We start from the raw sequence: 24,789 nt of genomic DNA, 5'->3' as shown, positions 1-24,789 counted from the left end.
TAAGTTGGTTACCTCAACTTTTGTGCTACCTGCATTGATTTTAACATGTAATAATTATTAGTAACTATTTAAAACTCCAAAGTAGGCTAGTGTGAATAGTAACCTCTCATATGCCAGGTGAAGAGACTCAGAGGTTAAAATGGCTTTCCTTAAATCACATAGCAGTTGACAACTGTGAATGTTTATCAAATGTTGAGTAAATACTGGGCAAACTGTTGGAAGACCTATAATAGTTAAATTAATAAGCTGTAAGAACCTGTTCTCAAGGATCTTAACAGTCTTCAGATTTATTCAATGTTCTTTATGCTCTTCAGTGACTCCCATAGTGTTTGCCATCAAAATCAGTCTTAATTTTGAAGGACAATTGACAATTATTTAAAACTCATGAAGTTAAGAGTTTTGTTTCATCAGATATATATTTGCACATAGTAAGCAAGTGCTAGCAGGTAAGAATAAAAGTCATGTTCTAAGTGGGCCCTACAGATTGTTGTGCAAATTAATTTATAGATTCCCATCTGGCTAATAAAATTCCTACCTAATTCCTACCTTTGATTATCCAATCTTGGGTCTTGATTATTTAATATATTCAAAATATACATTGTTTAATGCAGATAATATTCTTCCACCTTTTCTCTCTATAAATTCTCTCCATGAGAGAGTTTTGAGTTAGGGCTATTTTTGTTTTTTTTCTATTTTATGTAATTTTAAAATTCCAATTTACAAGCATTTTTTCTGCTCCCAACTTGAAAGAAAAAAAAAGAAACATGCATAGTTGAGTAAAAATATTCTAGCATTATCTATGTCCAAAAATCTATCGCCCTTCTTTTGGTAGGTAAGTAATATAATTAATTACAAGGTCTCATGAATGATCATTAGTGCTTTTGTTTTTATGTAAAGCTGAGAAATACAGAGCAACTCATTCAGTATCACAGAAATTTAGACTTGGAGTTTCTTTAAGGAGTCAATGCATACCTAAACATGAATTTCCTCTATGGCTTCTGGTCAAATGTTCATCCTACCTTCAACACCTTAAATTATAATTTCACCTTAAAGGTTCATATAGGATCTTTGAGGTCATCTAACTTTATTTTCTCTTGAGAAAACTGAGACCCAAGAAATGGATTGACTTGCCCAAAGGTCATAGAACAGTATTTAAGTGTCAAAATCTGGATCTAATTCAGATCCTCAGACATTTCCAGTACATTATTCACTATGACAATTTTAGCTATTCTGGACAGGAATGGGAACTTTATCCCTTTTTCCTAGTCCTATATCCTAAGTAACTAGTTCTGGGTCTTCAACTAGGCAGGTATGGATTATTACTCTGTTTTATTTCTGATTGATAACTCTTCAGTGACTTTTTACCAATCCCTTCTTCCCTACCTTCCTCTTTCCCAAGTTGATGATCATCTCTCAAGAAAAATGTACTTGATGGGATGGGGGTGGGGTGGGTTAAATGGAAATCTTTAAGCCCTTTGATAAAGTGAAGAAATTTCAAATGATTGAGTTTCTAAATTATTTGTAGTGGTGTAATATCAATATTATATATTGTATGTAACTGGATTTCTGAAAGACTTAGTACTTTGTTTCTCTGTGTATTTCAATAGCTGCTACTCAGTGGGATTCCTGTTCTTTTTCTGCTTGTCTCTTATCCTCTCTAGGATAAGAAGCAATACTGTAGATTGTTGAGAAACCTATCGAAATCTGGAAGAGCTGAGAGGTGGGAAATATTTTCTTCAACCTCCAATGAAATCAAAATTTTGCATCAGTTTTGAGGGATCATTGATTCTGATCCTCCTTTGTTATTTTTATTTACTAAAATACATTGGTGATGCTACTACATTAAACATCTCCTGTGTTCCTAGTAATTGCTATAACTATGAAAGTAAGTAATTATAATAGCCCCTATATTAATACTTTTCAATGTGAGCCACGTGAGAGAATTTTAAGAGTTTGATATTTTGCTGGAGGTACTTTAGGGAAGTGTATCTTATGAAGATTAATAAAATTTTAAAGAATTATTTTATTTGAAGAGGATTCTAACAACAGAAAATTTCATTTTGGAGTTTTGAAGTGAGGTTCAGTTAAATATCTTTTATCCAAAAACGAAATTACTTATTGGACTCAAAGTTAACTTTCAGTTTATCTCTCAACATGTATTTGAAATTTAGGAATAATGTCTTGGCTAGCAATATCAGATATTTAGAACCCTTGACAAAAGAATTTTTTTATCTGCAATAACCAGGATTGGATGGTCTTTTGTTTGTTTTTGTTTAGTGCATCCTTCCAAATAAAATATCTGCCTATCCCAAAGGAATCAGAATTAATCCATGAATTGATAAATCAGTAGAAAATGTGTAAGATGTCCCTAATCTTCCATTTAAAAGAAAAGTATATTTTTTGATTCACTAAATTTCTCAAATGTTCAAGAATTTTAAATAGATTCTAATTTTGATTTCTTCCTACTCACTCTCTCCAAATATTTTTGCTTAATAGATTCAGTGATAATATCTTTTTTTTGGTATTCTGTGAAATATTTCACTAAAATTATCACTGATCACTTTAAAAATAGACAATAAAAGGGTTGGATTGTTTTTTTTTCCAAAATTTGGCACTTAGGCCATATTAATTTCCTTTACTAACAGGGCCCTCCTTCCCTACCACACAAAGAGAGCTTAGGCAGGAAAAAATGAAGTGCTGGCTAAAAAACAGGCTTTACCAGATTCCATGTAGCATTTCTTGAATATTCATGAGGGAAGGTTGTTAAGTTCTAGGTCCATTTTAGATTATATCTAAGGAAGTTTAAATACTGATGCTTACTACCAAAAGAATCTCATTTAATTAGTTATCCTGCATTGTGGACTTTCACAGCTAACCTCTTAGCCAAGTATTCCAGTGATGTTGAGATTTAGAATGACAATTTCCTGTGAAAAATGTAAAATGCACATGGTGGGCGGTGTTTGAGTATTAATTGACATAAGTAAGAAAAGCTGTAAGATGATTTGTGAAAAGCAATTGTTATAAACAATTATGGGGACAGCATTATCAGGCTATGCAAACTTTTTTTCAGATAATTGAATACAAATTATGTTTTTGATAAATTATGTTTCTATTGATATAGTGTACTTACACACTAAGTTTTTGTGCTGTTTTGTTTCCTCTTTTTAAAGAATTATATGTTTTAATACGTTTGAAGTTCACTGTCTCAGAATGTAATTAGTAGGACAGCATTCTATCAAACTTAACAGAAAATCTCTGATGTTTTTTTACTATTTTGATTATTACTTAGTGTTCTGTAGTATTTATGAAAAGAAAAAATTCTGATTACTCCATCAGAAGTTTCCTTTGTTTTAAAGGCATCTTTGCTGCTCCAGAGTATTTCTATTATCATTTAAGAGTACATTTTATGTTCATCATGGGCAGTACTTAATCATGAATGCAATAAGAGGTAGAATAGCCTGTAAACTTGTTTTCCTCTTCCATTATATCTTTGTACAAAAATTTCACATGACTTCAGTAGAATTTTGAAATGTCCCTTAATGGTGATATACTGGAACCTTACTTAATAGGAATAGAATCTCACAGATACTTTGTATGTTACTCATTTTTACACTTCATGTTTATTTCCTTTCACTCCAAAAAACTATGAATTCCTTGAGGGCCAGGAATTCATCTTTTTCTTCTTTTTTTTTTTTTAAAAGTTTTTGCAAGGCAATGGGATTAAAAGTGGTTTGCTCAAGGCCACACAGCTAGGTAATTAAGTGTCTGAGGTCGGATTTGAACTCAGGTCCTCTTGACTCCAGGGCCGGCGCTCTATCCACTGTGCCACCTAGCCGCCCCTCTTCTTCCATTTCTAGCCCCAGTGACTTACTCTTTTGGCATGTCTGTACTAAATATATTAGTAAGAACTGTTTTATTTTTCCTTTGTTTTGCCCTTTTAGCAACTAACAGTGCCTTGTAAGCTATAAGAACTCAATATTTGTAGAATTTGAGTCTGAAAAGGACTCTAGAAATTGTTTAAGTCTAATCTGCTCATTTCATAGACATTAGGAAATTGAGGTTCAGGGAGTTGAGTTGGCTTAAATGTTTATGTAGAAAATGTCCCAAAAGGCGTAGTGCTTTCAGGACACCCTGTATATTTAAAAACCAAGGTGTAAAATCTGTTTTGATCTGCCTTAAACCCTCTTGAATTTGAGGGCTGTGCTTTAGACTTAAAGGACTTTGCCAGTAGTTCCCACTGGGGGTATCCCTGATCTGTCTCCAGCTTTTTTCTAGTTGTCTTCTTCTTTTAGAATGTAAGCTCCTTCAGAAGTTATCTGTCTTTATAATAGGGCAATAATGAAAGAAAATTAGGTTATTCATTTCAGGAAATCAAATGTAAACAGGTAATAACAAATTTTACTTTGCAGGAAATTCTATAGGGTAAAAAGCAGAGGTAATATTTTCAAACCTAGCAAAAAAAAATAGGAAACAGTTGAATTGGAGAATTGAGAATTTTTAGAAACCAAATGATTAATTTTACTGGTGCCTTTCATTACTGAAATGGCAATATTTGTGTGATTTGTGTCTCTTTAGTAATTTCTCTTTTTAACTTTTTAAATTTCAAATTTTTTTTGTGTCCCAAAAATTCATCTAGGAAGCTGATAAATAACCTAATGAAGAAGGCTTGAGTGAGCAGAGTAAGACTTTGAAGTACCAACCAAAAAAAAGAAAATACTGAAAGTATTGTGGTGGAAAGAAAATAATCCTATATTCTATAGGAATTAGTAGATCTGGGTTCCAATCTTAGTTGCTTGCCACTGACTTTGGGAAATTTCCAACCTTGTGTTGGTCCGGTGGTTCCAGCTTAAAATTAGACCTAAATAAGACACCCAGAGAACATCTAATAATTAGTGGAAATTGGTTATTTAAATCACATGGGAAAGATAGTGAGAAAGGATATTGCTATGATTCACCTGGACACAGCTCCCCTGCCTCAGTTTGCCACCATTTTCATTCCTGATTTCAGTAAGCATTTCTTAAGTGCCCTCTGTGTTTCAGGAGCTCTTCTAGTGTTGGTGATACAAATATCTAGAGTAAAAAAATCCCTATTCACAAGGACTTTTTGTTTTGTTTTAATGTATTTTTTAAATTAAAAATTATTTTCCCTCTAATTGGGGTGACTTGAATCCTCATGGTACAACATGAATCCTCAAGCAAAACAAATTCTTTAGAGAGAGAGAGAGATCAATGGGTGTGTATATAGTTCTTTCCAACCCTCTTCAACATATACATTCTATATCTTGATTTGTATCCTGTGTATTTGTCAGGCTACATGTTTCAACATGATATGTTCCATTATTGATCCTAAATTATAGTCCTAAAATTCTGAAACTAATGGAAAAACTACCCACCTTTCATCACTAATCTTGAAAGGGTAAATTATAGATAAGACCGAAACTACAGACTTAAGAAGCAACCAGATACAATGATTTTGGAATTGGAGGATCTGGGTTTGAATCCTGATCCCTTATTCTGTGACTTTTAGCAAGTCACTTAACATTTTTGCACCTAAGTCATCCCTTAAGTGAAGGAAGTTGGCTCGATGTTCTCTTAAGATTCCTTCTAGCTCTAAATCTGTAAATCTGGGATCTGAATTAACTACAATGAATAAAAATACAAAAGCTGTCAAAACAATTGAATTTCCTTTTTCTTAAAAATGGTATTTTAAAAGATGAGGGTTGTATGTTAACATGGCAAATGAACTTGAATTTGTAGAGGGAGATACAATTATCTCCATTCATCCTCATATGTTCTACCTCATCTCACATCATATACACACCTATTGATTTCCAGAGAACAAGTCTAGGAAGCTAAGCATTCTTTTACCCTTTCAATTTCTTCTGCTAAGATTATAATTGTATAACAACCATTGCCTTTGGAAAAGTCACATAAATTGACTGCCCTCTTGTTTTCACTGATCATCTTTCTGACTTTATAAACCATAATTCCCTTTGCTGACACCAGGGATGTCTTGTCTTCTCCATTAAACTATTAATTCCTTGAAGGAAAAACAATCCTGAGTATTCTCTTTGTACTTAGCACAGCACTTAACAATCAAGTAATGTTTTTTATTTATTGGTCCTTCCTGCTCATTTCTAGGGGAAATGGCTGAATTCTTGATTGATTTCTCTCTTGACAGGAATTTCAGGGCCTTCCTGAAGTCCTCGATCATCCTCTTGGTAAAATCTACTCTCAAATGAGTCCCCTTGTTTGCTTGCTTTTTCTTAAAAAAAAACCAAACAAACTTGTTTTCCTTGTTTCATCTCCTCTCTTCCCTTTCATCACCAAATTGAAAGAAGTATCTATTCTCTCACTCCTCCGATTCTTATAACCTGACTTCTACCCCTCAGTCAGTCATTATAATAGACATTATCATACACTTATTGTGTGCCAGGCAAATTCCCTTTTTTATAGGGACAAAATGAAGAGTGAAACCTCCATTGAAACTACATATTTCAAAGATATCATTTCTAAAATATATAAGGGATTGAGTTAAAATTACAATTATAAGGGCCATTCCCCAATTCACAGTTTGGCAGTTTCAGAAGAAATCAAAGCTATCAGTAGCCTTATGGAAAACTGCTCTGAGTCACTAATAATTAGAATAATACAAGTTAAAACAACGTGTATCTACCAGATTGACTAAGATGATATAAAAGGGAAAGTGATAACTATTGTTGGAGGGCTGTTGGGGGGGTGGGAAGGCATGATATACACTATTAATGGAGCTGTATTACTTGGCTAATCATTCTCCAAAGCATTTTGGGACTAAAGCAAAAAAGCTTTTAATTGTCCTTAGCCTTTGACCAGTTATTCTGCTATTAGGTCTTGTACTCTCAAAGATATCATAGTGGAAGAGGGCTCTAGTATAAAAATATTTATAGCAGCTCTTTTTGGGTTAACAAGGAATTGGAAAAGTTGGGGGTGGTGAACAATTTATGGTATATTAATGTAATAGAATGCTATCATAGTAAGAATAATAGAGGGGGATAGTTTCTATCAAATCTAGAAAAATTTAAAATCTAGAAAAAATTTAATGAATTGATGCTTAGCAAATTGAACAGAACCAGGAGAATAATTTATGTAATAAAAGCAGTGTTATAATCGACTTGGAAAGACAGTAAGTAAACAGCACAGTTACCTGCCATAATTCTCATGAAGGATTCATGAAGGAAATATTCTATCCCTCTTCAAACTTTGACCTTTCCCATGTCTACATATATACATACAGACACACATATACATATATACAGACACACATACACATATATGGGTTTTGTATTTCTTGCCTTCTATGTGAATAGGGAAGAACGAGGGGGGTGGAAAAAAATTTGGAACTGAATTTTTAAAAAAGATGCTTATTCAAAGATTACCAGTAACCTCTTAACCCCTCAACTTTCTGTGTTGGAATGTACCCAAGAAGAATAAACAAAGAGCTGAATCAATTGTTAGCTAGATTTGACCGTCCATGACTGCTTCTGTCTGAATGGGAATACTAAAGAATACACATTTCTCAGCATTTCATGGTTCCTTTAAGAGATCATATGTTAGGACATAAAGGAAGCATAAATATTAACTCAAACTGAGTGTCTTCCAAAACTTTTCTCCTTTTATACTATTTTCTGTGGAGATACCACTATCTCTCACAGAATTAGATTTGTAGATGCTAGATACAATAAATAATTTCATTATGGATCATGCCACAATAAATTGAGATTTGGGGCTGCCAGATTTTTGAGGGGCTTCTCTTTTAAAAAAAATTATTTAAGGCAGTAGGGTTAAGTGACTTGCCCGAGGTCACACACAGCTAGGCAATTATTAAATGTCTGAGGCCGGATTTGAACTCAGATACTCCTGACTCCAGGGCTACTCTATCCATTGCACCACCTAGCTGTCCGAGGGGCTTCTTTTTAGGTCTTGACAAAATACTCATTTGGCTAGAATCTCAGGGCCACTGATAAGGAAAAGTATAGTCAAGGGATGCATAGCATTATTGAATATCAAAGTCTACTATAAAACAGCAGTCACCAAAATTCCTTGGTACAGCTTTAAAAAAAAAAACAGAAAAATAGACCTGGGAAATGAGAAAGACAAAACAAAAGATAGCCCTAGAGTATAAACTGATCAGAATTGCTGGGGAAATCTGGATTGCTCAGCAGATTTGGGATTAGATCAGCTTCTTTCTAACATAACAAGGGCAATATGGATATTTGATTAGCTTCTCATCTAATTTGAGCTGCATTGATTTTATTTGTGCAAAAGCATTTCAATTTTATCTTACCAGAATTAACTTTATTTTGACCTTCTTGATGACTTGTTTGGTTTAGAAAGTCCTCTCTTTTCAATCCAGTTATATAAAATACTTCCTACTTTCCACTCATTTATTTTAGAATTATTTAGATCATGTATCCATTTGGAACTTATTGTGGTATGTAAGGTATGATCTAAATCTGATTTCTCTTCCTGAATTTTTGTCAAATAGTCTCAAATGTTTAGTAGTGTAGTGGAGAGAGTGCCAGGGAGACCAGAATTCAAAATTCTTTATCTCACTTCACAAAATGCCTGTTACATAATAAGTGCTAGATTAAAATTAGCTATCATCATTGTTATCTTTGTCTTGGTAGTTGGTGTTCTGAGGTTTATTAAATCTATAGACAACTGTGTTTAATTGTGTCTTGTTTCTTTTTCTTTTTTTAAACTAGCTCTAACTTCTCCTGATTTCTAGTTTTGTACCTCTGCCTGTTGGGCATCTAATAAACATGTGAAATTCAAAATGTGCAAGATCGAACTTCAATGCTTTTCTCCCCAAACCATTCCTTCCCTCTGAATTCCTCCCCTGTTAGTATCAAAGGCACCACCATCCTCCCAGGCTCTTAATCCAGATGTCATCCTTGACTCCTCATTCTTTCTCATTTCACATATCCAGGCCATTGCCAAGTCTTGTCAATTCTACTTTGATTACTTCTTTTCACCCCTTTCTCTGATACTACCACCAACTTGGTTCATACATGCCCTCATAATCTCACACTTAACACTTAGCAAATCCCTTTGATTAATTTTTCCCTATTCTGTTCATCCTTCACACCATCAAATATACCTTCCTAAAGCATTCCCTCTTAGCCCATTTAATAAACTCCAGTGGTTCTTTGTTGTCTCCAGAGTCAAGTATAAAATCTTCTATTTGGCATTTTAAACTCCTCGTGACATGTCCTCTTTCTAAATCCTCTTAATTCCCTTATAATCTTTGTTCTAGTGACCCTGGCCTCCTTTCTGTTCTTCACAGAAGACACTCCATCTCCAATTTTCAGGCGTTTTCACTGGCTATTCCTATGCCTGGAATGTTCTGCCTCTTTATCTCCACTTCCTGGTTCCCTTCAAATACCAGCTAAAATAACTATTGTTAATTCTCAAATGTGTTCTATCATCTCCCCCCCCCCCCCCAGTTTATCCTGTATATATCTTGGTTGGATGTTGTCAGTTCTGAGCAGAGATTTTTGCTTTTCTTTGTATTTCTAACCCTTAGCACAGAACCTGGTAAAGAGTAGATCCTTATGCTTATTGATTTGACTTAGAGAAGGCAGCTAGGAAAAGAGCTATTGCCTCAGTGACCTCTGAGTGCATCTTAGCTTTAGAACTGGAAGGGATCAGTCAGGCTCCTGGAGTTCAATCTTATTTTACTGATGAGAGGGAATTGAATCAGAGAGTAGTCAAGTCACTTGCTTGCTCTTCAGGATTACACAACTAATATCTGAGACAGGTTTTGAACTGAGATAGCCTGACTTCAAGGTCAGTGCCCTATCCACTCTACCATGTACATGATCAATAAATGGTCATGTCTTTCCCATTAGCAAAGGTAAAGTTGACCTAATTCTGATGGGGTTCTATCTTATATTTGTGATGTTAAAGATAGTACAGACCCAAGTACATTTGCTTCATAATAATTAAGTAAACATATAAAATAAAGGAAATGGTTTGAAAAGGAGTTTGGATATACAGAGGGAAATAATGGGTCCTTTCTACATTGACTATTATAATTAATGTCTAAAGAAATTTGAGATAAAAAGTTAAAACAATTTAAAGGATGAGAGCAATTTAATTTGTTTTTGCAGGATATTGAAACTAGGCAATGGTGACCTTCATTTCTTGTTTCACCTTAAAAAAATAGGAAAAAGATGTCCTTGTAAATTTTATATATTCTATACTTTTGGGGGCATATTGAATTCATCAGATAATAGTGAAAAAATGAAAACTTAGAGAAATTATATATCTATAATTTATATATATAGATTTAAACAAACATTTATAAAATAATTTTAAATCTAACTTACAGGAAAAATATACCTACTTTTTGAAGACTTCTGAAATCTCTTTAAAAAATAAAAAACTTGATAAGATATGCATAGACAAGTTATAATTTCTTTCCACCCCTCATAGATATATATCCATGGGAATATGAATCAGATAATAAATGAAATATATTTAAAGAAAGTATTGAAAACAAATATTTAAAAAATATAATAGGAAATGAAGAACCTTCTCAAAAAGTAGTTTTGAGATTCAGGCAATATTGTTCATCATTAACAGCCCGATTTTAAATTTTTCTTGAGAGTACTCTAGCACTGATTCCCCCCCCAATTAAATTTTTTCAGTGACTTTTTAATATCAGCTTCATTTTCAAATATTTTAACAAAGAATAAAAAATAAATGAACAGGAAGTAGTTCAGCAGAACTAATCAACTTATAAACCAAAATTGATAAAGATCATATCTACAACAGTCTCCTGATCTCTAAAAAATGAGATTACTTTTTGAGATAATATTTAATATTATCTATTTTCTAGGGTGTGATGATCTGTACTGATAAGTTTGGTGAATAGTAGTTTGTAATTTATAGGAAAATTAATACAGTCTAGTTGGTCTCTGAGATCCCTTCTAGTTCTAAGTCTATGATCTTGTGAATCTTGCTTGGAAAACAGTTTGCTATTGACTATCATTGAATGTTAAAGAGAGCAGTTATGAATATACTTGGATAGCCTCATTAAAAGACATTCTTTCCTCAAGGAAGGGTTTATGAAATGTCAACATATTTGAAAGTAACTCTATTATCTTTGGGATTAGCTAATTATTAGAAACTAATGAATAACGTATTATAAAAATTATTACTTTGCAGTAAGTAAATTTCCATAATTAAATAGTGAAATGTATTTTTGCCAATTTAAGGGCATTAAAATTAAAAAGGGAACTTTTAAAGTGTAAAGTAATTATTTTCTTTTTTCACTTTGCTAGGTTTGTAAATATTACCTCTGTGGTTTTTGTCCTGCTGAATTGTTTACAAATACCCGTTCAGACTTAGGTAAGTAAATTTTTTAAAATTGCTTGTTGTTGTGGTTAAGTCTCAGAGGGCCTTTTTAGATTTTTGCAAGGCAGTGGGGTTAAGTGGCTTGCCCAAGGCCACACAGCTAGGTAATTATTAAGTGTTTGAGGCTGGATTTGAACTCAGGTACTCTTGACTCCAGGGCCTGTGCTTTATCCACTATACCACCTAGCTGCCCCCTTAAGTAGAGATTTTTAAAATGCTTTCCTTTATAATTCCATAAAGAAAGATTTCTTCAAGGTTTGCCAGTAATGAGTTTGTCTACTACTTTCAATTCTATATAAGTAACTTAACTTCCTTGAACTTTATTTTAAAATAATATTTATGATAGAAATAGAAAGATTGTTGGAGTAGGTGATGTCCCTTCTAACTCTGAAGGAATGCTATAAATATAAAGACCAGTATTTTATTCTCTGAGAATGACACCAAGGGATGTTATTTGGAGGAGCTTTATGGGTACCCTTCAGAACATTGAAAAGTTATTGATTTATTTTGAATATTCTTAACTTCCCTCTTAGTGTGAATTTGATCCAAAATGTATTAGAACAAATTGAAGATCAAACATAATTGCATTTCTATGTTTTAATGAGCAAAATGGTTGTTTTGGATATATATATATATATAACCTTTCATTGTCTGGAAAAGATTATTTGCTGATTTTTTTTTTCTCTTTTATTCCTAGGTCCGTGTGAAAAAATTCATGATGAAAACCTTCGGAAACAGTGAGTTTCTGCTGCTTTCGTAACTTTTTAATGCAGTTTTTTCAAAGGGCAAAATTCAGGGGATACTTAAGAGTTCACTAAAGAATACATGTGGTGCTATTTCCTAAATTCTTGTCTGGGATTAATAGCAGTTATCCTCTTTTTATCTATTTATACACAGCTTTTGGAGGTGGTTACCTTAATAGATGGGGGCAATATAATGATGATTTTCCATTAGGCAATTTAAATTTTATTTTATGATAGTATATATCGCAACTTCAAAGAAAGCCACAGAATAGTTAAGGTAGCAAGTGAAAGTATCAGAATTACTAAATATAAGGCATATTGACTTTCAACTTAAAATCACAAAGAGTGATTTATGTATAAGAAAGGCACACTTTTGAATTTTGTTTCATTCTGTCAGGTATGAGAAGAGTTCTCGTTTTATGAAAGTTGGTTATGAAAGAGATTTCCTGCGATATTTACAAAGCTTACTTGCAGAAGTAGAGCGCAGAATTCGACGAGGTCATGCTCGTTTGGCACTATCTCAAAACCAGCAGTCATCAGGGGTAAGTTTTGAAATGGATTTGAGCCTTCATTCTGTACCTTCCTAAAATCCAGTACCAATTTTCTCTGTTTCTTTGTAGGATGACATAAGATTTAAAGGCAGTCACTTTCTTTTTTCTTTCCTATGCTATTAAGCATCAGTGAGGCAGCATGGTGTAGTGGATATAAACCTAGCTTTGTAGTCCAGAAAATCTAGGTTGAAATCCTGCTTTCTGATATATATGTGACTACGTGCAAGTCATTTAATAATGCTCAAGGCCCATTGTTATAACGGATTCATTGTTAATATATATAATATCAAATTTATTACTGAAGGAAATCAAAGAACTGTAATATTCCATATGTTTTACAGTAAGAATAGAAATCTGAAGAAAAATTTATTTTGCTAATTACTTCTGGTTAAGATTTTTAATTGGCAGACATTATTCCAATTAAATTAACCAAGTGTAAAAGTTTATCAATTTTTTTTTTCTGTTCGTGAATTGTGGGTTTGTGTTATTTTATCAGGCAGCTGGACCTACTGGCAAAAATGAAGAGAAGATTCAAGTTCTAACTGACAAAATTGATGTACTTCTGCAACAGGTAAGAATTAGACATACTGACAGAAAAAGTCAATTTTTTTTTGTTTCAAACTGTCTAACTGGTTCTGATTTTATTAGATTGAAGAATTGGGTTCTGAAGGAAAGGTAGAAGAGGCCCAAGGAATGATGAAACTTGTTGAACAGTTAAAAGAAGAGAGAGAATTACTTAGATCCACAACATCAGTGAGTAACAATTTCATTCTAAGTTATCCATTGTATTTGTTGTGAGCATTTCAGAGGGAATTAATCAGCCTAAGAATTCCTTGTAGATACTATCTTCTCAGTCCCCAAAAGTTTATTAGCATTCATTTAGTCTTTAATACTTCAAAAGATCCATCATTTCATTAGTTGATAGAAAACTCCTCTACATCATATGAGTTTTTTTAGCCACAAGTATTTATTACCTGTTGACCAACCTTTTGATTATGAGCCTCCCTAAATTTAAACTAACAAATGGAATGTCAATATAGTCTTGAAAGCCTGATGGAGGATCAGCTAGAATTTCTGTATCAGTGATACATAGGGTTGTGGAAACAAGGATTTACCTCTATGACAGAGACAGTAGAGTAGAACTTTACCATAGTAATTGTAATTTTCCATTGAATCACATGTTATTTTCATAAAAGTTAATAAATTACTCAGCAGATGTTTTTTACTTAGTGAAATGAAAGTGCTTTAACAGTTTTAACAGTATCTTCCCCCTCAATTCTTAAGTGGAAAATATTCAGATCTTACATGTTGACGAAATATTAATTGATTTCCAAACGCTCAGTTTGCATTGTTTGGTTAATTTATGTGTAGTAAATGTGCCATGTACCAAATAACATGTGCTACAATAGTTGAAGAGATAATGTATACGTTATCCTTTAATCCATTACAACAACATGTTTCCTCAAGCTTAAATTTAGTCTTGTTGAAAAACAAGTTGTTGGTGAGGACATTTTTTAGATTAGGGTTCCCTAGGGTTTCAAATCCTTTCCTGCTTGATTTCCAAGTTGGCATTTTCAATCCCCCACTGAGGTTTGCCAGGATTCCAGCTCTACTCAAAGACTTTACTGTCAACACAACCCCTGAGTCACCCACCTCCATTACCCCAAATCTCAAGGCTTCAGGGGAAATTAAAAGTAGCACCTCATTAAAAGGTTGGTGTTCCTTGTTTTGGAGGTTAGATCTTTTTCCATGCTTGTCTTTAGTTTGGATATGGGGGGGAATGTTGTTATAACTGACTTCTTGTTTCAGACTATTGAGAGTTTCGCAGCTCAAGAAAAACAAATGGAAGTTTGTGAAGTATGTGGAGCCTTTTTAATAGTGGGAGATGCTCAGTCCCGAGTAGATGATCATTTGATGGGAAAACAACACATGGGCTATGCCAAAATTAAAGCCACTGTAGAAGAATTAAAAGTAAGTATTATCTTAATGAACTACTTCATATATGTTTAAATACACACAGAAAAATTACCAAATATTTAAAAGGTAGTTGGGATCAGGAAATGCTATGTGTAAACAGATGATCAAGAGCTTTCTTCAACTTTTCAAGGCAGACAGGAATTATACCTGCCAAAGTAGAGGAAGAAAGGAATTCTCGAAAGGAGGATCACTAGTACAGAGGTGAAAGAGAGAAGTATTATATGAGAAGAACAAGGAGAAAGGATGGTTTGGCTGAGAAGTAATGTATAAAGAGACTGGGAAAAATAGGTTAGGGATTTGTTGTGAAGACTTTTAAAAGCCAAATGGAGTTTATATTTGATACTAGAGACAATAAAAAGTCATGGGTGTTTTATGAATAATAAGTCTTTAAAAGAAACTGAAAAAGGGTTAATAGTCAGGTAGGAAGAGAACTAGGAGAAAATAAATTTTTTTATTGTTGTTTTGGGGAGTTTCTGTTTTTTGTTTTAGTTTTTGCAAGGCATTGGGGTTAAGTGACTTTCTCAAGGTCACACAGGTAGGTAATTATTGTCTGAGGTCAGATTTGAACTCAGGTCCTCCTGACTACAGGTCCGGTGCTGTATCCACTGATGCTCTACCTGCCCTCAGACAATTCAGGAGGAAGATGATAGTTTTTAGTGTTATATGCTAGAGAGGCTGCAGAGGAATGACTGAGAAAAGACCGTCAAATCATTGGTAACTTTGGAAGAGAAGAGTTTCAGTGAATGATGATGTCAGAAATGCAGAAGTTATAGGAATGAAGAGGAAATGGAGGTAATGAAATAGATAACTTTTTCTCATAGTTTATAAAAGAAAGAGGAATACAGTAGGGTATCATGAGGGTATAGTAGAATATAGTCAAGTTTTTAAAGGAGGAGGAATCTTCAACCATTTTTAAAGTTAAATTTAAAGGTTCAAGGAAAACGGGATGGTTGTGGGATGGGATCTAGGTTATTTGTAAAGAGGCTGGCCTTGGCAAAGGATCTTGGAGTTGGAAAAGGGACCATAGAAGTCATTGAATCCAACCTCCTCAGTTAGCATTTAGGACATGTCTGAAGCTAGCAATTGCCTAAAATGAGGTTCAAAAACAGACAAAAATAGGAGATAAAACCAGGGAGAATGAAGGTGGGGAGGGAGTGGAGGGAGAACAAGGTGCTCATAGGACATAATTTCAGCTTTCTCAGTAAAATAATAGGAAAAGTCCTTTGAAGGGAGGGAAATATAACAGACTTTAGAAAGGAGAGGTTTGATGGTATAGGAACCCAGTTTGAGAGGAATAAAAGGAATTTTTACTGAAATGAGAATCTGATTGAAATGAAATAAAGTTTCTTTTGAACCCAATCAGTTTGGGTTATTGACTTTCTCCAGGTCTGTTTAACTGAACATGAATTAAAAGGGAAGAAAAGATGGATTATTCAAAGAGAATCATTCTAGTTTGGAGAAGAGTAGTGGGGGGGCAGGTCAGAGTAGAGGACAGTGTGGAGTTGAATTACTCAACTGAACTTGAGAAGGGGAGAAAGTAAAGAAATAAAGTCAGGTGTAATAAACAGCCTGAGGGATAATGAGGGGTGGAGAGGTTTGAGGGTAAATGGATTTAGGAGGGATGAGGTATAAGGATGAGTAATGGAATTATAGGAAGTTATGGTCAGGGATATGTCAGATTTTGATCAGGAAAATAGAAACACTTGGGTGTACTGATTCATTTCAGGGTGTGATTATTGCTGTGAATGTCAGGAATAAAGAGAAATCTTATAAGAGCTTTGAGAAATGAGAAAATTAGGGTATTTGAAGTAGTATCAAAGTGAATGTTAACGGTGACTAAATAAAAGCAGAAGTTGAGAAAGAGTAAGACAGTGAGCTAAGTACTTGAACTATTTGAGAAAGGAAGAGGAATGGCTTGAGGACTGATAAACAATAGCTGAATTTTGTGGAAACTTAACAGAATCAACATCAAAGAAGCTAAAGAATTGTGGCAAAAAGGAGTCTGTAAGTAACTATGAAGAGTAAGCAATATTCAGACTTCCTCCTAGGAATAGTGTATTAGCAAGTGAGGGAGAAGATAACAATCAGTTTTGGAGAGACTGGCCAGGGATGCAGTGTTGTATGAAAGAAGCTAGGTCCCTGTGTTCAAATTCTGTTCTCTAATTTACTTAATGTGAAAGTCATATAAGGCAAGTCATAAAGTTTCTCTGGGCCTTAGAAGAAAGCTAGGTCCTTGTAAGTTAAATTGTAAGAAGGATGAGAATAAGTATTTTATTTAAAGATTTTGTTTATTTTTGAGTTTTATAATTTTTCCCCCAGTCTTACTTTCCATTTTTTCCATGTTGTACAGTGACCAAATTGCATGTGAAGAGAGAGAAAAATCATATCCTTAAGGAAGAAATATAAAGTATAAGAGATAACAAGATCAGACAATAAGATATCAGTTTTTATCTGAATTAAAAGGGAATAGTCCTTGAATTTTGTTCATACTCCATGGTTCTTTCAGCCCAAAATTGTCCTGATGGAATGAGCCAGTCCTTCAAGGTTGATCATCACCCCCATGTTGCTGATAGGGTGTGTACAGTGTTTTTCTGGTTCTGCTCATCTCACTCATCATCAGTTCATGCAAATCTCTCCAGGCTTCCCTGAATTCCCATCCCTCCTGGTTTCTAAGAGAACAGTAGTGTTCCATGACATACATATACCAAGTTTGCTAAGCCATTGTCCAATTGAAGGACATTTACTTGATTTCCAATCCTTTGCCACCACAAGCAGGGCTGCTATGAATATTGTTGAGCAAGTGATGTTTTTACCCTTTTCCATCATGTCTTCAGGGTATAGACCCAGTAATGGTATTGCTGGATCAAAGGGTATGCTCATTTTTGTTGTCCTTTGGGCATAGTTCCAAATTTCTCTCCAGCAAGGTTGGATGAGTTCACAGCTCCACCAACAATGTAATAGTGTCCCAGATTTCCCACAACCCTTCCAGCAATGATCATTATCCTTTCTGGTCATATTGGCCAGTCTGAGAGGTGTGAGGTGGTATCTCAGAGAAGCTTTAATTTGCATTTCTTGAATAAGTAATAATTTAGCACAATTTTTCACATGACTATGGATTGCTTTGATAATCTCATCTGTAAATTGCCTTTGCATATCCTTTGGCCATTTGTCAACTGGGGAATGGATTTTTTTTTTAATATGACTCAGTTCTCTATATAGTTTAGAAATGAGTCCTTTGTCAGAATCATTAGTTGTAAAGATTGTTTCCCAATTTACTACATTTCTTTAGTTACAGTGGTTTTTATCTGTGCAAAAGCTTTTTAATTTGGGCGGCTAGGTGGCTCAGTGGATAAAGCACCGGCCCTGGAGTCAGGAGTACCTGGGTTCAAATCCAGTCCCAGACACTTAATAATTACCACTTAACCCCAATGCCTAGCAAAAACCTAAAAAAAAAAACCCAAAAAAAACTTTAATCAAAATCATCTAGTTTGTTTTTGGTGATGTTCTCCAACTCTTAGTCCTAAGCTGCTCCCCTTTCCATAGATCTGACAGGTAAACTAGTCCTTGATCTTCTAATTTGCTTATCTTCCAATTTTCCCAACAGTTTTTATTGAAGAGAGAGTTTTTATCCCAATAGCTGGACTCTGGGTTTATCAAACAGCAGATTAATCGTCTGCTGCTACTGCACCTAATCTATTCCACTGGTCCACCACTCTATTTCTTAGCCAATACCAGACAGTTTTGATGACTGACGCTTTATAATATAGTTTTAGATCAGGTAGGGCTAAGCCCCCCTTCTTTTGAACTTTTTTTCATTAAATCCCTGGAAATTCTTGACTTTTTATTTCTCCATATGAATTTCTAACTCATTAAAGTAATTTTTTGGAATTTTGATTGGTAGGGCACTAAACAGGTAGTTTAGTTTTGGTAGAATTGTCATTTTTACTATATTAGCTCTGCCTATCCATGAGCAGTTGATATTTGCCCAGTTATTTAAATCTGATTTAATTTTTGTGAGAAGTGTTTTATAATTGTTTTCAAAAGTTTCTGAGTCTGCCTTGGCAGATAGACTCCCAGGTATATTATATTGTCTGAGGTTACTTTGAGTGGGATTTCTCTTTCTAGCTCTTCCTGCTGTATCTTACTAGTCATATATAGAAAAGTTGAGAATTTATGAGGGTTTATTTTATAACCTGCAACTTTGCTAAAATTGCTGATTGTTTCCAGTAATTTTTTTGGATGATTTCTTGGGATTCTCTAGGTAGACCATCTTGTCATCAGCAAAGAGTGAGAGTTTTGTCTCTTCCTTCCCAATTCTAATTCCTTCAATTTATTTTTCTTCTCTAATTGCTGAAACTAACATTTCTAATACAATATTGAATAGTAGTGGTGATAATGAGCATCCTTGTTTTACCCCTGTTCTTATTGGGAATGCCTTTAGCCTCTCCCCATTGAATATAATGCTTGTTGATGGTTTCATACAGATACTGCTAATTATTCTAAGGAACAGTCCATTTATCCCTACACTCTCTAGTGTTTTTAGTAGAAATGGGTGCTGTGTTTTTTCAAAAGCTTTTTCAGCATCTATTGATATGATCATATGATTTCTGATAGGTTTGTTGTTGATATAATTGATTATACTAACAATTTTCCTAATGAACCAACCCTGCATTCCTGGGATAAATCCCACTTGATCATAATGTATTATCCCAGTGATAGCTTGTAATCGTTTTGTAAGATTTTATTTAAGATTTTTGCATCTGTGTTCAACAGGGAGATAGGTCTATAATTTTCTTTCTGTTTTAACTCTTCCTGGTTTAGGTATCAGTACCATATTAGTTTCATAGAAAGAGTTAGGCAGAGTTCCAACTTCTGCTGTTTTTCCAAAGAGTTTATACAGAATTGGATTGTTCCTTAAATGTTTAATAGAATTCACTTGTGAATTCATCAGTCCCTGGAGATTTTTTCTTAGGAAGTTCATTGATGGCTTGTTGAATTTCTTTTTCTGAGAGAGAGGAAGTGTTATTTTTTAAAGAAAGAGTTTATTTTGAGTTTTACAATTTTCCCCCATTCTTGCTTCTCTCCCCCCACAGAAGGCATTCTGTCAGCATTTATTGATTGATTGATTCATTCATTCATTTTGCAAGGCAATGGGATTAAGTGGCCTGCCCAAGGCCACATAGTTAGATAATTATTAAGTGTCTGAGGCCAAATTTGAACTCAGCTACTCCTGACTCCAAGGACTGGTGTTCTATCCACTGCACCACCTAGCTGCCCCCAGTATTTTTTTTTAATAATATAGCTATGCTGTGGGATTAAGTTTTTTTTATTTTTTTAAACATTTTATTTGAGTTTTGAGTTTTATAGCTTTTCTCCCAATCTTACTCCCACCCCCCCCACGGAAAGCAATCTGTCAGTCTTTATTTTGTTTTCATGTTGTGTGTTGATTCAAATTGAGTGTGATGAGAGAGAAATCACATCCTTAAGGAAGAAATAAAAAGCATAAGAGATAACAAGATCAGACAATAAGATAAGTTTTTTTTTCTAAATTAAAGGGAATAGTCCTTGCACTTTGTTCAAACTCCACGGCTCTTTATATGGATACTGATGGCACTCTCCATTGCAGACAGCCCAAAATTGTCCCTGTTTGTTGCACTGATGGAATGAGCCAGTCCTTTAAGGTTGATCATCAACCTCATGTTGCTGATAAAGTGTACAGTGTTTTTCTGGTTCTGCTCATCTCGCTCAGCATCAGTACATGCAAATCCTTCCAGGCTTCCCTGAATGCCCATCCCTCCTGGTTTCTAATAGAACAGTAGTGTTGGGGTGGCTAGGTGGTGTAGTGGATAGAGCACCGGCCCTGGAGTCAGAAGTACCTGGGTTCAAATTCAGTCTCAGACACTTAATAATTACCTGGCTGTTGTGGCCTTAGGCAGGCCACTTAACCCCATTTGCCTTACAAAAAAAAAAAGAACAGTAGTGTTCCATGACATACATATATCACAGTTTGCTAAGCCATTCCCCAATTGAAGGACATTTACTTGATTTCCAATTCTTTGCCACCACAAACAGGGTTGCTATGAATATTTTTGTGCAAGTGATGTTTTTACCCCTTTTCATCATGTCTTCAGGGTATAGACCCAGTAATGGTATTGCTGGATCAAAGGGTATGCTCATTTTTGCTGCCCTTTGGGCGTAGTTCCAAATTTGAGAGGAAGTATTTTAGTTGTTTTTTTATTTTTTGCAAGGCAAATGGGGTTAATTGACTTATCCAAGGCCACACAGCTAGGTAATTATTAAGTGTCTGAGACTGCATTTGAACTCAGGTACTCCTGACTTCAGGGCCGGTGCTCTATCCACTGCACCACCTAGCTGCCCCAAGAGGAAGTATTTTAGAAAGACAAATTTGCTTATTATGGATTGGAAGGTATGGGTAGACATGATGGGGGACATGGATTAGGATGGGGTAGTTGAGAAGGGAATTTGTAGTTAGCTTGCTCTTAGTTCTTCTGGGAAGTCTATAAAGAATTAAATTGGTCAAAGAGGATTTATTTTACTGGCATGTAGGTGGCTAGCATAAATTGTTTTAAAGTGACTAATAAGAGTTTTGCTGATCATTAGGAGGGAAACAAGCATTAAAGTGTGTGATGGTGGATTTTTCCATAGTTAATTAGTTTAATTGGATTAACAAAAGTTGAGGGTGGTGGCTAGCTAGGTGGCACAGTCAGGAGGACCTGAGTTCAATAATTGCCTACCTTGGACAAGTCTTTTTTTTAACCCCATTGCCTTAAGTAAAATAAAATTTAAGAAGTTTGGTAAAAATTAAGAAATGTTACACACGCATGTCATTAGATTCAGTTCTCATACTTGGCTAACTTTCAACTTCCCCTCTTTCTAGTTATAGATTGTTTTCACTGTCATCAGTCTTCTGAACTGTGAAATAGCTCTATAGGCATCTTATAATAGTCTGGAGTGGGATAGACAATTTCTAGTTTGAACGATTTAAATTATTTTTTAAGAGTAATTAAAAGTTTAAATCTAATCTTTCTTCTTTAGGAAAAGTTAAGGAAAAGAACTGAAGAACCTGAACGTGATGATCGTTTAAAAAAAGAAAAGCAAGAACGAGAAGAGAGAGAGAAAGAGAGGGAACGAGAAAGGGAAGAGAGGGAAAGAAAGAGACGAAGAGAAGAGGAAGAAAGGGAAAAAGAGAGGGCTCGTGACAGAGAAAGGCGCAAAAGAAGTCGTTCACGAAGTAGGCATTCAAGCCGAACCTCTGACAGAAGATGCAGTAGATCCCGGGACCACAAACGATCCAGAAGTAGAGAAAGAAGGCGGAGCAGGTACTATTGTGCACTCTGTTAGCAGGATAGCTATCCACAAGTAGAAACTTGAATTTGATGCATTGGAACTGTAAAAGAGAATGATTCAAAGTACTGCACGATTTTCCCCTTTTTTTCTTCAGAACAAATCTTTGAAGTTAAGGCAAGTTGTCTGATCCTCAGTTTTAGGTTAAAACTGATTCTGAGAGCTTAGGGACTTTTGTTTTTGTTTTTTTGTTTTGCAAAGCAGTAGGTTAAGTGACTTGCCCAAGGTCACACAGCTAGGTAATTATTAAGTGTCTGAGGCCAGATTTGAACTTAGATCCTCCTGACTCCAGGGTCCATGCTCTATCCACTGAGCCACCTAATTGTCCTGAACCTTACCTTTTAGTGGTAGGGTTGAGTATCAAGGTGAGTACCTCCAACAATGATTTCACTTTTAAGAGTTTAAGCATCATTACATAGTGACATTGATATCAAGAGAAAGATTAATCAGAATAGTCTTTATTACAAATCTACAGTCAGACTGGGCACAATTTTTAAAAGGAAAGAAGAAAATGGCCTTTTCAGTCCCTTTACAGCACTATTATTCTATTATTAAGCGGTCAGAGTGTTAGAAATAAACTAGGATGAGACTTTTCGTCTGTGTAACATAGGATTGTCATGAACTGTTTCATTTACTTTCTACTGTGCAGAATTTTTATATAGGCTTATTTTTCTGTCCATTTTAAAAACATCATGATGATTAATACTTACCTTAGTGATATTTTATTTAGGCTGAAAGTATTCAAGTGATGAATGTTTTAGAACCAGCCAGATGATGAATTTTAAAAGTGTAGCACCACTAAAAGAGAGGTTCTTAACCTATTTTTCTGTCTGGACACTTGGGTGGTCTAGTGAAAGCCCACTGATTTTTATCTAAAAAATAAATGTTTTTCAAATAACTGAAAAAAATGTTAAATATCATTTTTTCCCCCTCTAATTCATAGGCCTTCTGAAATCTGTCCATGGCCCAGGTCAGGAATTCTTTTTTTAGGTTTTTGCAAGGCAATGGGGTTAAGCGACTTACCCAAGGCCACATAGCTAGGTAATTATTAAATGTTTGAGGTCAGATTTGTACTTGGGTATTCCTGACTCCAGGGCTGGCACTCTATCTACTGCGCCACCTAGCTGCCCCAGGAATTCTTTTTCTAAGGAAAAAAAGTTTATCTTTCAGGAATCCACACTTGGACATAAATGATAAAAGTATACTGCTAGGCAAATATGGTTAGGCAATTTCCTTTTAAAAGAATATTTTTGTCTTTCCTTGTTAATTATCAAGGTTTCTTTTGTTTTGTTTTGCAAGGCAAATGGGGCCCAAGGCCACACAGCTATGTAATTATTAAGTGTCTGAGACTGGATTTGAATCTAGGTATTCCTGACTCCAGGGCCGGTGTTTTATCCACTGTGCCACCTAGCTGCCCCCCAAGTTTGTTTTTTTAAAAAGACTTTGGACTGTAACAGCTAAAATTTCGTTTTGTTTTCAATGATTAAGGAGTAGAGATCGACGGAGAAGCAGAAGCCATGAGAGATCAGAAAGAAAACATAGATCTCGGAGCCGAGACCGAAGAAGATCAAAAAGTCGAGATCGAAAATCATACAAGCATAGAAGCAAAAGTCGGGACAGAGAGCAAGATAGGAAATCTAAGGAAAAAGGTTTGTTTTTTAAAGAGAATTTTATAAGAGAACCCCCTTACACAATATAAAGCCATGTGACTTTTTAAGCCCCAGAATGAGCTTGTCATTGTTTTTCTCATAATTTGAATGTAGAAATTAACTGGATGTTTATCTTCTTCAAATAGTGGCTTGTCAGTGTGGCACATCCTGGAATTGGGTATTTTCTAGATTTTGGTTGAATTCAAATTGTACAATCCTCCTTTGGTTTTTAATAACAGTAGTATCTAATTGGACAGAATTGGCAGTAAATGTGTTTTAATGGAGGTTGTTCTTTAGTGTGTCAGTTGCCAGGTTGGTGTACCATTTTTATTTAATAATTATATTCTTAACTCCTGAAACAATCTTCAGATAATACTTAACTACATTTTTTTCCTGATGAACAAATATTCCCTCTTTTCTCCTCTTCCTGTTACCACCCCACTCTTTGTTTTGTGCTCTTAAACATCTCCATTATATTTGTGCTGAACATGTTATTCCAAGCACATTTCTTGACTTTTTAACTTTCTTAACTTTCCCATAGATCATTCTCTTTTAGCATTATGACACCCTTTCTACTTTTGCGCCCCCCCCCCCTTTATATTCCATTAGATTTAGGCTTCCTTTTCTTTGTATTAAGCTATTAAAGTCTATGTCCCTTAAAAATGTATATGATTTTCTGTCTTATGGTTTGTAAGTGATGCAAAAGAAGAAAAGCCTAATTCTAGTTTTTGTAGCCTTATTTCCTTTTACTTGATTTGTTTCCCTATGTGATTATTGATGGCTTGAGTTTAGGTTTTTGTTTTAAACAACATAGGCCATCAGAAGAAAGTTTCTAAGATTTATATTTTAATAATTGGGTCCTATTGTATGTGTAACCACCATTTTCATAACCTGGAATTAAAGCTTACAGTACTCTCAGCTTCACCCATATTCAAAAGAATAAGAAAAATGGAAGATAATTTTATTTTCATCTCCTAAGCAAACAACTGTTGTCAAATCTTGCATCCTTTTTGGTGACTTTTTACCACTGGGTGGTGAATTTCTGGTTCAGAAGGCATTTGATACCAAATGTATTTACATATTACATCCATTTAAAAAAAATTC

The 24,789-nt window shown here is 34.6% G+C and overlaps 1 protein-coding gene across 8 annotated transcripts in view; it reads left to right on the top strand.

Moving 5' to 3' along the window:
- LUC7L3 (LUC7 like 3 pre-mRNA splicing factor) overlaps positions 1 to 24,789 on the top strand; it is a 51,679-nt gene that overhangs the window by 1,738 nt on the left and 25,152 nt on the right. For all 8 annotated transcript variants that reach the window (XR_012475856.1, XR_012475855.1, XR_012475854.1 and 5 more), the window contains exons 2-9: positions 11,328 to 11,394; positions 12,098 to 12,137; positions 12,541 to 12,685; positions 13,191 to 13,265; positions 13,343 to 13,447; positions 14,504 to 14,665; positions 21,728 to 22,011; positions 23,525 to 23,685. Coding sequence is in view for 3 of the 8 variants with exons in the window: in XM_074223716.1 (XP_074079817.1) it covers positions 11,328 to 11,394; positions 12,098 to 12,137; positions 12,541 to 12,685; positions 13,191 to 13,265; positions 13,343 to 13,447; positions 14,504 to 14,665; positions 21,728 to 22,011; positions 23,525 to 23,685 (1,039 nt within the window). In the remaining 5 variants the exon portion in view is untranslated. The remainder of the gene's footprint in view (positions 1 to 11,327; positions 11,395 to 12,097; positions 12,138 to 12,540; positions 12,686 to 13,190; positions 13,266 to 13,342; positions 13,448 to 14,503; positions 14,666 to 21,727; positions 22,012 to 23,524; positions 23,686 to 24,789) is intronic.

Source organism: Macrotis lagotis, chromosome 2 (assembly GCF_037893015.1).
Source record: "Macrotis lagotis isolate mMagLag1 chromosome 2, bilby.v1.9.chrom.fasta, whole genome shotgun sequence".
Taxonomy (NCBI): domain Eukaryota; kingdom Metazoa; phylum Chordata; class Mammalia; order Peramelemorphia; family Peramelidae; genus Macrotis; species Macrotis lagotis.
This window is presented reverse-complemented; position numbering and strand designations above follow the sequence as displayed.